The 14,367-nt window shown below is 50.0% G+C and overlaps 1 protein-coding gene across 1 annotated transcript in view; it reads right to left on the reverse strand.

Annotated features, from left to right (window-relative positions):
- The window catches only part of HTR4 (5-hydroxytryptamine receptor 4), a 317,066-nt gene that overhangs the window by 184,693 nt on the left and 118,006 nt on the right, over nt 1-14,367 (reverse strand). The window contains exon 2 of the mRNA XM_084832398.1: nt 7,838-7,904. Within this exon, the coding sequence (XP_084688524.1) occupies nt 7,838-7,848 (11 nt within the window). The 5' untranslated portion in view covers nt 7,849-7,904. The remainder of the gene's footprint in view (nt 1-7,837; nt 7,905-14,367) is intronic.

The following is a 14,367-nucleotide window of genomic DNA, read 5'->3' on the forward strand; positions in this document are numbered from 1 at the left end:
TCTGACATCCCTACCTATGGCCTCTTTTAGGGTACAGGTGGCTTGCTAACCACCCCAGCAACTCACCCTCCCTAGGTTTGCATGTAATAACAAGCCACAGTGTGTCCCCCACTGCAGCTTGAATTTTCAAAATGGCAGCCAGTACTGCACCGAGAAGCCCCATGGGAAAATTCACCCACGGTGGCTTCTCGTTATGTGTGAATCAGCTCTCCGTGTCCACTCAGCATGCTTGGTCCTCACTGAACTGTTTGTTCCTGCCACCCCTTTGCGGGGGTTTCCTGAAGATATTTTTTTTTGTACTCATGTAAATTCTGGGGCTCCTGCAAACCTGCTGATACCTCCCTCTTGTGCATGTATGGTGTTACTTGGGCTACATACAGATCCACACTCAGAGAATGAGTTCACTGTTAGTATATAGGATATAATACATGTAACATACTATCATATTATACAATATATTACATGAGGTAATCTGAGCATGCTGCTGGCTAACATTTCTGTGAGGATCAAATTAAAGGACTTACTACAAGAAAAACAGGTATAAGAGGGATACTTCTGATGCCTTGTGTGAAAAAGCACTCCCCTGCTCCCAATTTACTGTTTGCGATAGCATACCTCAGTTCTAAAATGCATTTACGTGGAAGTAAGTCCAACTGATTTCAAGGAAGTACATTCGCTAAGAACTCCTCACCTCAACATTTTCTTTCTGTCTATGTGGAAAGGAGATTCCTGGATTGTGTATATGCTAATTTCCAGATGGGTCCCACCTACCGCCCAGCTGGACAGGGTAAAATTGTACATTTCCCACAGTTATTGTGGAAAGGTCATATTTATTTATTCGTGCTATGCCCATTATCCTCTTCTAGCTCATTGCCCTCTCCTTCCCATTACCTTCTGAAGCATAAGCCACCTCAGACACTCCAGTATTTATAGCAATAGCAACAGCCTCTATGCATGTACGGCCACTACTTTCATTACCTACGTGACAGAACGGGTGAGGGAACAGTAACAGCAACAGATGTGCCCTAACCCCGGCGCCAGCTTGTCTGGCAAAAGGGGGGGGGACACTGCAGGCGGGTGGGGTGAGAAGAGGTGGCTGCTGCCTATTGGGTGCCCCCCATGGCACCACCAAGCAGGGGAGGAGTCGGCAGAGCCCTCTTAAGCTCTGCGCCCGCTCCAAACCAGCTCTCTCGCTCTCGCGGCTTGAGAGACTGACCTGGAAGCGACGACCGACTCCTGGCTGTCAGCAGAACCGAGATTGCAGCCGGCGCGCCTGCGGCCTCTCTGGTGCTGGTGCTCGCTTGAGCGGCACGCGTGCCTCGTGGGCGCCAGCCTCGCTGTTGCGGCGCACGCACTGGCGCTCACCGCTGTGGCGCATGCAGCCCTTGCCTCCAGATCGCCAGGGGGGCGGCCCGTTTGCCGGTGCTTGCTGCGCCTCTGGGGGCGCTGGCACTCGATGCTGCGGCGGGCATGCCCCCCGCCTCCGGCTTGCCGGGGGGGCGGCCAGCTCACCGAGGGGTGGCCCTCTCGCCGGCGGTTGCTGCGTCCCCAGAAGGGCGCTGGCGCTCCGGCTCGCCGGGAGGCGCAGCCCCTCGCTGTGTCTTGCCGTGGCTGTGCCTCAGGGGGCGCCGACGCTCGTGGCTGCAGCGCACGCAGCCCCCATCTCCAGCTCACCAGGGGTGCGTGCCACGCCGGTTCTGGCTGCGGCTCCGGGGGCGTCGGCGCTCGCTGCTGCGGTGCGCCCGCCCCTCGCCTTCGGCTCGCCGGGAGGCGTGGCCCTCTTGCCACGCTGCCGGGTGCGCTGGCCCTCCCTCGGCGGCACACGTGCCCCTCGCCTCCTAATTGCTGGGCGGGCGGCCCTCTCACTGGTGCTTGCCGCACCTCGGGGGGCACCGATGCTCGTGGCTGTGGCACGCGCGCCCCCCGCCTTTGGCTCGCTGGCAGGTGCAACCTCTCACTGGGTCTGGCTGCGGCTCCAGGGGCGTCGGCGCTCACTGCTGCGGTGTGCCCGCCCCTCAGCTCCAGCTCGCCGGGAGGTGCGGCACTCTTGCCGCGCTGCCAGGTGCGCCGGCCCTCCCTCGGCGGTGCACGCGCCCCTCGCCTTCCCACTCGCTGGCTGCCGCGGTGCATGGCCCCTACTCCTTTCAGCAGCTGTTCTCGCTGCTGTAGGGGCATCAGCGATCAAGACCCAATGTGGTGTAGCTGTGAATGCATTGGTCTGGGGGCCGGGTGATCCTAGTTCTAGTCTCCACACAGCCATGGAAGCTCACTGAGTGACTTCGGGCCGGTCACAGACTCTTAGCCCAACCTACCTCACAGGGTGGTCGTTGTGAAATTGTAGAGGAGGAGGATAATGTAAGCTGCCTTGGGCTCCTTGCAAGTGGTAAACGGGTGGCATATAAATGCAATAAATAATGATAATTACTAAATATATATATTGTAATACCTTTTCCCGTGAGCAACGCGCTCAGTGCGTGCCTTCTCTATCCCCCCCCCCATCATTCATATCTGGCAGGCCCACTGGCCATTCATCCTTGGCGTTGCCCTACCTAGGGTGGTGGGCAGTGACCTGCCTGCACTTGCCAGGCATTCGGCCCACTCATAGCCTGGGCCTGCCTCCACCCTACAGTAAAGGGCTATAGGTGCTGCCTCGGTTGACCTGGGGACCTGCTGGTTAGCCCTCTCTAGGATCTCCTCTCCTGTGGGTTTACGCCCCTGCCTGTGTTTATGCTTACAGGAATTGGCCGCGTAGAGGTTGGAGTACTGCACTGGAACCTAGGTCCTTGTTATCTTCCCTGCTGCTAGGCCTCTGGCAGCCTGATACCAAGCACCGACCCTGAACTCCACCTTCTTACATCATGCCCCCGAAGGAGGGCCATGGTGGAAGGAGGGGGAAGGGTAGGGCCCCCCACCCCCCCGCCATGAGACCTCAACCTGGGCCCAACTCCAGGTCTGAGGCAGAGGCGGGCCCAGTTCTGGCCTTAATCCTTGCTCGCCTGGAGGCTGCTGAGCGTTCCTCAGGAATCCCTCCCCCTCCCCTGGCCAGGCCTAAGAAAACCTCGGCGGTCCAATCCGAAAGGATGCGACAGCAGACCCAACGCGGCTATTTTCTATTTCAGCACGTCTGGATGCCGTTGCAGCTTCCACCTCCTCTTCACCGGTTATTCTCGAAAGTCCACTGTCCCCAGAGGGGCTCTTTCCTCCTGCGACTTCCTCATCCCCCGTCACCCAAGCGACGCCATCCACTTTGCCGGTTGGGGATCAGAACATGGTCACAGTGGGTTCAGTGCATCTGGATGCCATAGAAGCATCGCCCAGCCACCTTGTCTGCAGTGCGTCTGGGCGCCATTGCGGCCTCCATCTCTTCTTCTCAGGCTCACCTTGGCAGCACACCACCGCTGGAGGCAGCCCACCCACCTGAGGCAGCTCCTCCAGCAGCGATGCAAGTAGCATCATTCACCTTGTCCGCTGGGGACCAGGGCGCTGCGACCCCCGATCCATTGCGCTTGCACACTATTGAGGCTACGCCCCGTCTTCGCAGGGTCTCCCAGGCGGCACACCACCATTTGAGGCGGTTCACCCTCCTGGGGCATCCTGTTAGCAGCGCAGTAAGCGGCATCATCCCCCCTACCTATAAGGGACCCTGGCACGGCTGCCCCGGGTATGGGTGAGACAACCACACACCCCTATATATGACTCCAGGGCCACATGCGGCTCCGTTAGTCGTATCTCCAATAGCACTTCACTCCCCTTTCGCTAGTGTCCGGCTGAGTCCTGCAGGGTTAACTTAGGATCTCTTGTCCCTACCCCCACATGCCCAGACACCCACATACGTGGCAATGCTAGGTCCTTTCGCTAATCCCGTGAGAGGAGCAATGCCCATCCAGGCTGCTTCTTCTGCAATTGGCCTTCACCTTAGGAGTGGCACAGCTGCCTTATGCCGAGGCCGTCCGTGGAAGGGTCGCTCCTAACCTTCTATGCGCTGGGACCTGAGAGACCAGGGTCTTTGGGCTACTAGTTATGTCTCCTTCCCTGCCGGATTACGGCAATAGGTCTGACAGTGGCCTCCACCTATTGCGGGCCCAGTGATTCATAGAATCATAGAATCATAGAATGGTAGGGTTGGAAGGGGCCTACAAGATTCGGCACTGCATTCTGAGCTGTGAGTACAGCCCCATGGTCACATGCTCCCAAACCATTGCCATTTTCCATCACGGGTGCTCCCTTGGTAGCACATAGTGCCCATCCATCTCCTGTCCAATAGCCTGGGGCTGGCAGGGTCCCCCTGGGGGGGGCCAAGACTGCGGGAAGCCTGTAGCAGGTTACTGCCCCTCCCAATGGGCCCCAGCCTGGTCAGAAGGGTGCCGCTCCTTCGGTTTTTTAAAATGCTACCCCCCATGACATCCCTTTGGGAGTCCAGGCTATTCCATAGCCTCTCTTTCCTGTAAGCCAGCCCGTTCTTAACGAGACCCCCTGGGTGTCTGGGCCCTGTACGAAACACCTCTTCCCAAGATATGGTTGTCTCGGTCTGGTAGACCGACCCCTGGTCCCTGCTGGGCATGTTGCTACATTGGGTCCAGCGGCGTGGGCAGTGTCCTCACTTAATCAAAGCATTTGTCCCCTCCCCTTTTGACCTAGGTGTCACTTTCGCCCACAGGACAGTGGGCCTGTATGCTGCATTACATTCTGGGGAATCAAGTTTAATACCCTTGGGCAATGTTCTCTCGCCCCCCTCTGGACAAATCTCTGGCCTTCAGGCCGACTCCAGGTGGTTTTACATCTCCCTAGGGTCTCCCTTGGGGACCCTTGTATGAAGTTGTAGGGCAATTTTTCAAGCTCCCCGTAGGTTAGTGGCCCCTGGCCGTGCCTTCCTGTGCCGGCTCTGTTCGACAATGCAGGGACTGCAGCGGCCGCACCATCGGACCAAGGTCACTCGCGCTGTGCATCTGGATATGTGGTTGCAGCTTCGATATTGTGTGATTTTAATGGCATCTCCTCCCGGTGGCACGAGCTGCCCCTCAATGCCAACCCGCAGATCTTACCGGGTGCTGCTGGTACCCTGAGTTTCAGAATCGCACGGCTGGTTTGGTGGTGCCCCAGGCAGCAGCCTGAGACTTGGGCCACCACTGGAATTTGTCAGGACCAGCCTTCTAGAGTCCTTCCCCATTCACCTAGCCGTACACATTGGGGCCGACCTCATAGCCAAGTCGTTAACCCTCTTTGTACGACAACATGGCCACTGTGCGAGTTACTGAGTCCCTATCCTGCAGAAATCGGGGATCATGTCGTTGGGCAGAGCATCCATGCCCCAGTATCTGGGTGTCTACATCTGATTACGGGCCCACCATGTGCTGGGTTTTGGCACACCCAGTTGCCGATGCTTTGTCATGGAATCAGACTGACAGGCTCTGGGCCTTACCCTCGTGGGTGTGTCTGTTACTAGGTACCATCCTTGCAAGACTACATGGGACCGGCGTACCGAAGCTGAACATGTTATCCTAAATTACATAGCTCTACGTACTGGTGCCACCATGGCAGGTATGCGGTCCCGCACCTTAGGAGCAAACGTCAGTCAGGACTCATGGCCCTTCCCTATACAGACTTGCTGCAATTCTGCATCTCTTGGAGGAATAAGGGGGATATCGGCTAGAGCCAGGAGGGGCGAGCTGGCCGTTTTTATTCTTCTTGGCCACAACAAGGAGAGTTACTGATGCCAAGTCAGCTTTCAGTGCCAGGCATCCAGCGTGAGGTGGTGGTGCGGCCGCCTCCACCTTTTAGCAGATTCTGGGCACCCTCTCTCTCCAGATTCCCTTCTTGGGTTCCGAGATAATGGCCCTCCATTTGCCCCTCCCCATATGGCATTTCACTGTCCCACGCTGCAGCCTTAACAGCTCTCTGCGGGGCCCTTGGGATTTTCAGGGTTGTTTTGGGTTCCTTATCTGGCTTGTCCAGAAGGGCCTTCAGATACTACGATGTACAGGTCTTTCCCACTGTACTCCACCTACCCATTCAGAGGTTAATGCCCGTCAGGGTCATCACAGGTTTTACTGGGATACTGGGTCTGGAAGGGACTCTTGTCTTGTCAGTCCAACAGTTCACTATTAACAAAATTTCAGTTGGGCCGCTACCACATCAGCTCTAGCACGCTAGGCCAGGTAATTTTCGATAGGACCCCTCTTTTGGTATTGAGCGGTCCCCAAGGCAGCCACTTCAGGTGTCTCTCACAGGCAAGTTATGGCGGTGGAATGATGGCAGTTCGAAGCATTCCAGCAGGGCCCTCACAATTTGACCGCTTTCTTTCTGTTTCAATTTTCCCTTTGCTTGCCCTAATGTTTTCTTCCTCAGACTGCCGGACTCGACGTACACCGGTACAGGTGCTCTTATGTGGGCACAGTATGGTGTTTTGGGCTGCACGTATGGTTCTATGCCAGCCTTCAGATCTTAGTTTCCGCAACCTAACACGCTACGATCCAGTGGCTTAGCAGATGGAACATGCAGTGGGAGTTCCCCCCCCCTCCTCACCCTGTTCCACCAAGGTTTGGTCAGTCTTCCTCTGCAGGTCCAGGTGCTGCACGATGGAGGGAACGACTTGGGCTGTAAGCCAAGCAAGGACCCAATTGAACGGGCCTTGATTAATGTGTAGGTGGTCCGGCATACCTGGCCGGAAGTAGCCATTATGATTCTCACTGCTACCTGGATCAATTGGAAGGCTCGGAACGACGTTCCCGTTAGCAGGGCACATCAGAAAGTGAATGGAGAAAGGGCTTATGGCCTACGGGTGATGGATGCACCACCCACAGGAAATTCTTTGGACAAGGAGGGAGCGTTACAGGCACGACGGTGTCCACCTGTCTAATGTAGGGAATAGCATATTTCTGTCTGATCTGCAAAGGGTCCTGCGGGAAGTTCTTCTGCGCAGGTGGGGGGAGTTCACAAGCACTAGGCTTGTGACTCCTGTGGTGGCTAGGACAGGCAAAAGCAGAAAGGGATTAGGGATGGTGTGCATGCAGAGGCACTTTATGGTGACAGGTGATGCCTGAGGCCCCCCAAACGGGTTGTGCAGCTCGGCGGGGGGATAAGCATTGCCTGGGAGACCAACCCTCCTCACTCACCCAGGTGTTGTGCGGCACTGGGTTGGGGGTGACACCGGAAGGTCTACCTCCCCCAGAAGGGGCAGTCCGGAGGGGTGGCGAGATCGATGCCACCCCTCAGGCTGGGTGTGCTTTCGCCCGAGAAGTGCCACCTAGTCACTGGCACAGTCAGATGCCCATCCTAAGTTCCCCTTTGCAGATATTTCAATAAATGTGGCCCAATTTTCAACCCAAGCCTCGTTGTCTGACCCTTCTTTGACCCATCTCCGCTCGCAAATGTCTGTATGAACAAACATGGGGTTCAGCAGCAATGTACTGCATAAGAACTGCAGGTAGGGAGGGAGCAGGTGTGCATACCCTAGCCTTATTACAGACCAACAGCATATTAGCTCCTGATGCTTTCTACTTGGCCAGTGTAGCTATGAAGGTAGTGTTCAGTGCCTCTGTCTTCTGCAAGGCAAGGAGCTTGCTACATTTGGGGTGGATACTTATTTGCTAGGCTCCTGCCCAATACCTATACTTGGGGTTCCTGCATTGTCCCCTCTTGCAACAACAAGAGGGATACCTGGAAACCAGTTCCCTCTTTCTGCTTTGCTGTGCACCTCCACATAGCTCCTATTACAGGCAAACCGTGTGAGTGATGAGAAATCCCAATGATTTTGCAAACGTAACTTGTTATTAGCCTCCTAGGGCTTAACAGGCAAAAAATGCCACTGTATCCAATCAAACTGCACAGCATTTCCTACCTCACATCCATCACAGGCAACAGGCATGGAGAACTTGTAGTTCAGCATTCATAGAAGAGACGTGGTCCTGAAGTGAAAACAGTTAAAAGGGACAGATATTATTATGGGGCTGGCATTTCATGTAATTTACCCAATGTGTTTTTTCTAGTATTCTCGTAGAGAGAACCTGCTAAAAATGGAAAGGTAAACACAATGCCATTTTAATAAACATTTGAAAAAGATCCCTTCCATTGCACAGAACAGGGATGGCCCACTTCTCAAGCCTCAGCAGTCATGGCTTAATCATCCAATTCTTAGGAGCTGGCTTGTTAAAAAACAGTCACTCTTACAACTCAAAATTAAGGTTTTAAAAATGTTATTCCTTTATGTTTTCCGTCTAGATCACAGATGTGTGTAGTGAAGGTCTTTCTGCAATGAATGTACTGCACTCTTGTTTGTATGTTCTAATGTTGGGAACTATAGACCATAGTTTTGGAATGCAGAACATCGATGTACTACTCCTATAATTCTCAATGTGTGTGTACATCATTTGGATATAAATACCCCATATCTGTAGGTGAGTAGGTATTTGCCATGTAGGCAGTAAACATGGGGAACAAGTAGGATTGTCGTTCATATTAGGTTTTCCCATGCAACATACAAGAATAGAGAGGGCAAATAATGTTTGGCATGAGTGTGACAAACACATAATGTTCCCCAAAGAATTATGAGATTCTGTGGATCAGACACCTATGACATCTCCATTCTTCAAAATTATATGATATAAGGTTGGGCAACATAATGTGTGAAAAGGCCTACCTAATTCATCATACATAAAAATCTGAATCAAAAGCAGTCATTTCTCTCCTCCCCCCAGCTCCATTTTATCCTCCCAACAACCTTGTGAAGGTAGGTTAGATGGAGAGACAGTAACTGGCTCCAGGTAACCTTCATGGGGACTTAAACTCAGGTCTTCCCAGCCCTTGTCCAGCACTGTAACCACTACACCCTACTGGTTCACTATACAGTTATAGGTATCTGTAACATTAGGTAATTGGGATACATTATCACTTTGCTTGCACAAACTGTATGGCACATATTGAAGTTGGGAGGACAAGTGTACATAGTATGAGGCTCAGGTGCCTTCAGTGCTAGAAGTGTCTTTTATCAGCTTCGGCTAGTATGCCAACTATGGCCATTCTTGGATAATTCAGTCATAGTGGTACAGGCATTGGTAACCTCAAGACTGGATTCTTGTAATGGGCTCTTTGTGGGGCTCCCCATGGGCTTGGTCCTGAAGCTGCGGCTGGTGCAGAATGCAGTGGTGAGACTGCTAACTGAGGCCTCTTTCCAACAGCAAGCTACAGCCTTGCTAAAAGAACTGCACTGTCTGCCAATAAGCTAGCGGGGCCAAATTGGAAGTGCTGTTAAGCCCTGAACAACTTGGGACCAGGTTATCTTAGGTAGCACCTCACCCCTAATGTCGCTGCCCAATCTCTGCTTCTGAGGGTGCCACATGCTCCTGAAGTTCACCTCAAGGGCACTTGCAGTAGAGCATTTAGTGTTGCAGCACCTGCCTTCTGGAACACTTTACCAATTGACATTAGACAGCCCCCACAGCTCTGATGTTCAGATATCTTCTTAGAACTCATCTCTTCACACAGGCCTTCCCTGAAGAGTGACCGAGCCAGTTATGGTTTGTAGCACACAACAGAGTGTGTGGTTTTACTGCTGATTATTATGTATTGTGTTGTATTTATTGTTATATTTATTGTTGTTTTGATGCCACTGTATTTTATGTTCACTGCTTTGATACCTCTGTGGAAAGCAGTATAAAAATTTGAAAAATAAAATAGCATTAGAGTCTGCTTCAGTATTGATACGGATTCCTTAAGGTCAAGCTATTCAACATTGTTGTTCCTATATAGTTGGAGATTCTTCCTTCATCCAACCAGCCAGCAAGTTGCCACTTAAGCTCAGCCATTTTGCTGAAACAATTCAGCAACTAATATGAATTGGAGTACAGGACGACTCACACTGCTAGCCTCAGTGAATTTGCAGGTTAGTACCTAATGCCAGAAGCAACTGCGTAAGCAACGTAGCTAGAAATAACAGTGGGGGTCTGATATGAAAGAAGTACGGAAAGACCACATCAGCAGCAGGATTATACTACTTCCTCTATAGCTAATTATGCCTAGAAACTGCATAAAATCATGACCTTTCAGTTTATGCATCCATCTGATTTCTCTCTGAGTAAAGGCAGGTGTGGCTAATTCATTCCTGTTTGTTTCCCTTTTCCCCACAACCACCTGCTTTTATTAGATTTACTCATATGCTGGCTCATGCTAATAATAATATTTATTTAGCTGAACAGTTTATTAAACACAGAAATATTCGCTCGTTGAGTACTGATAGTGTCAGGACAACAATCCCTCAGTATTGTGGGAGTAGTAAATACCTCAAAACAAAGAAAGGAGCGCAACTGTTTCTCAGTATACTCTGACCCTGTCTGAGTTCCTTCTGGTCCTTTATTAAGAGGGCAGGTCTCATAAGTGGTATATAATATTTTATTGAAAATGCCAGGCTATCAGCTATAGAATATTGGCTCTAGCAATCTGTAACAAGCCCTTACCAGCCAATGCACCCATTCTTCATATATAGTCTAGAGGATATTGTAACTTTCCTTTTATTGATATTTTGCAAAATAGATAATTCTCTTCTGGTTTTCAGTTGTTGTTGATCATTCTTTAAAACATCAGCAGTATAATTTCAAAAATGTAATTAAATTAGATTTTTATTTAAAATCTTTAAAATCTTTTCTAGTTACCAAATGCCTCTTACAGATAAAAATTCTGTTCTTCATGCAGACCAACACTACACTACATTGCCTTGCCTGGGCAAGTATTTTCATCCTATTTCTTTTCCTAGTTTCTTGGCACCAATCATAAGCAGACTACAGTAGCACTGCATTACTACATTTCTTGAATAGTAAATGAAACCTATTCCATTTCCAACCCAATGGTGGTTAGCCTTTTCCACCTCTTTAAGTCATCTACTTTGAGAGTAAGTACTTTCCTACATCAACAACTGGTGCAAAACAGATTATTGCCACAACAAAACAATAGCAATTATTTCAAATTTCTATTGAAAATCTTCTTAATATCTTGAGATGCTGATGGTTTAAAAGATCAGGACAGATACATGGACCTGGTTCACACATAACTCTGACCCATCGTTTAACCCATAGTTTGTTGCCCTACCCAGAGTCTGACAGACAATAGAACTGTGTCCCCTCCCGCCCCCCAGTTAATCCTTGAGCTGTTTCCTTCCTCCTTCACCTGCTCACTTCCTGTATCCCAAATGCCTTTGAGGTGCTACAGTAGTCACTGGGTTGTTGTTTTACACTCTTACCCACCATCTCTGTAACCTGGAGAAACAATCCATTAACAACCCATAGTTCAGGGTTCACACGTGAGAACCCATTGTTTAAACAACCCAGAGTTCAACCCAACAATAAACCATGGGTTCTCTTTCTGGGTTGTTCATGGTTATCAAACCATCGTTTGTTAGCACAGCTGGGTTCACACGACACAACAACCTAGAATCCAACAACCTATACCATGAGGTAGTGTTATGTTTTGTGTGGGTATGCAGAGTTGGCTTTAGGGGTGGGTGGGCAAACTGGGTGGTTGCCCATCATGCTGAGCTGAGGGGGGGCACGAAGCTGAGCTGAGGAGAGTGCCAAGCTGAGCTGAGGGGGCGCCAAGGCGAGCTGAGAGGAAACACGAAAGTGAGCTCAGTGGCTGTGTTCTTTGAATGAATGTATGCAGTGAGTTAGGGTGGCAAAAGCAAGTGTCTGTAAGCTTTTTTCAAGGTTCTAAAGGTTGTTTTGGTAGTAACTAGAAAAACGATCTTCCTTCAATTAGCTTGAAAGTACGTTTCTTTTTCAATTTCCGCTTTGATGCCATCTAGGTAAAAATCAGTGGAACACAGCTTTATTTTGAGGCAACGTTACTGAAGACGTCGCACTTCAAATACTGTAAACACTACAGATAAAAAGGTAAAGGTGTCCCCAACCAGTCGTGTTTGACTCTAGGGGGTGGTGCTCATCTCCATTTCTAAGCCGAAGAGCCAGCGCTGTCCGAAGACGCTTCTGTGGTCATGTGGCCGGCATGACTGAACACCGAGGTGCACGGAACGCTGTTACCTTTCCCGCCGAAGCGGTACCTATTTATCTACTTGCAATTTCTTGCTTTCGAACTGCTAGGTTGGCAGAATGTAAACAGTATTACATTCTAGGTTGGCAGAATGTAAACACTATAAGCACCATATAAATAATAATACTAAAATAAAGCCATAAGCTGTAAGAGGATATTTTTATTTATAACTTTTCTTTATTATTTTCAAAGATAAAAATAAAATTAAAAATGCTTACCAAAAGATAGGAACTGCTACAAAACAAAAAATCTTCTAAGTAAAACCTGTGATAGTTCTGCTGAGTTGCATACTGCACTGCCACTGCTCTGCTTGTGGCTTTTCAAACTTTGGCTTGTGCAAACTGTAGCACAGTGGCTGAGAGATCAAGGTTTTGAGCAATGTTCTGGACAGTCATCAGACCTGCACCAAGCCGCATAAATCCTCTGGGTGGTCCTGCAAAACTGACTAGGAGGTGGGGCAGCAAAGGCACTTCTCGCCTAGGGCGATATTTATCCTAGGCCCTGTGTAAGGACTAAACTCTCTGTGATGAGGTAGCAACAGTTGTTTATACATAAGTCTTCCCCGCACTGTTCACATATAAACTGGAATTTGTGTGTCTATTGTTAACATCAAACAGGATGATGCGAGTGAAGGAAGTTAAGCAAGTTAATGCCGGCGTGGGGGGGGGGAGGGGAGAGAGAAGGTTCAGACAGGACCCTTGACTTACACTCCCCTTTTAATGTTAACATTAAATTGCCCACACCTTTTTTCTAATGTGTAAAAGGCAAACATGTGAACAAAAATTAGCCATGTCTAGTTTAGCTCTATAAAGATGAAGAGTAATTGCAAAGCCAACCCAGCAAAACTTCTCTCCCACGTGAAGAAAGCCTGTGAGGTTAATGAAGGACTTTTTCCTCCCCCACCCACAAGTTTACACTTGCCTACTAATATTCAGCCTGCATCTGTTTCTTGCAAATGAGACACCATATGAAATCAGAGACCACTTAAATGGCTCTCAGTAGCACAGGCACCATCTAGCTCAATGTTATTTGCAAAACCTCATATTACTATATTTCTTCGCATTGGTGTGACAGTGCTCAGATCTCCCCAGCCTCCTGGGCTTTTAATGTTGCTTTCCCGAAATCTGGGTTGCTGTTTGTTATATGCTGTGTTTGCTTTAGATCACATAGATCATGGGGGAGAGGAGATTTCATGCAAACAACCAATTTAATGCAGGTGCCAGCAATAGACAGCTGCCTCCATTATGAGCTGAGCAAGTTCTACCTGCTCAGCTCCACTCCCTTGGCTCATAGTGAGAGCTGCTGCCTGTGACAACACCAGGCAAGACCAAGGGTGTTTGCAAGAAATACTGCCTGAATAATCCTGACACCACAGGATCACCCTGTAATTTGTCTTCCTATACTAGTTCTGAATGTGATATTTAGGGCATGGTTAGACAGAGAAAAGGCCTACAGCTCCAAGCATTCCCCAGCCAGCTTTGCTGCGAGTTGTAGGCCTTTTCTCTGTCTAAACATGCATAGGACTGCACCCTAAGCCGCTTTGAGAACGCAATACATAGCTGAGGAGGCAAATATTCACTGTGAACGGTCTTGTGTAAAAGCAGCAGGGGGAAGTTAGGAAGATTATATACAGTGCTAGCCTTCCCAAACCTGTTGCGCTCCAGATATTTTGGACTTCAACTCCCATCATTCCTAGCTACCATGGCCAATGGTCAAGAATGCTGGAATGCTGGGTGTTGTAGTCCAGAACACCTGGAGGGCACCAGGTTGAGAAAGGCTGTTATACAGTGGAACCAATTACCTAGGGAGGTAGTGGGCTCTTCCACACTAGAGGCATTCAAGATGAAGCTGGACAGTCACTTATCAGGGATGCTCTGACTTAGGGATGTATGAAAGTCGCTTACCTGTTCGCGAATTATGTTTATGGTGGGGGGGAGGCGTTCCGTCCCTCCCCCCCGGAATCCTCGCCGGGGAGGGAGGCGCTCCGTTCCTCTCCCCAGAATCCTCGAACGGCTGGCTGTGCTCCGCAGCAGCTCTGCAGAGCAGCCAGCCAGGCCCAGCCAGGCCAGAGCTGTCCACAGCCAGATTTCCGGCCGCAGAGGGCTCTGGGTAAAAAAAAACACAAAAAAAACTGCGTACGCAAATGGCGGTGGCTATAGCTGCCGCCATTTGCGTTCCTTCTTTTAGGCCGTCTTAATCTACGTAAATATTTATGTAGACTATGACGGCGAAAATCAAGGGGAACGCAAATAGCGTAGTGGGTGCTATTTGCGTCCCTTTTTGATTCCCTGTTTTAGCCTACGTAAATCTTTACGTAGGCTAAAACGGCGAATC

Source organism: Heloderma suspectum, chromosome 2, assembly GCF_057233095.1.
Source record: "Heloderma suspectum isolate Gila_16-S chromosome 2, 16-S_ref, whole genome shotgun sequence".
Lineage (NCBI taxonomy): Eukaryota > Metazoa > Chordata > Lepidosauria > Squamata > Helodermatidae > Heloderma > Heloderma suspectum.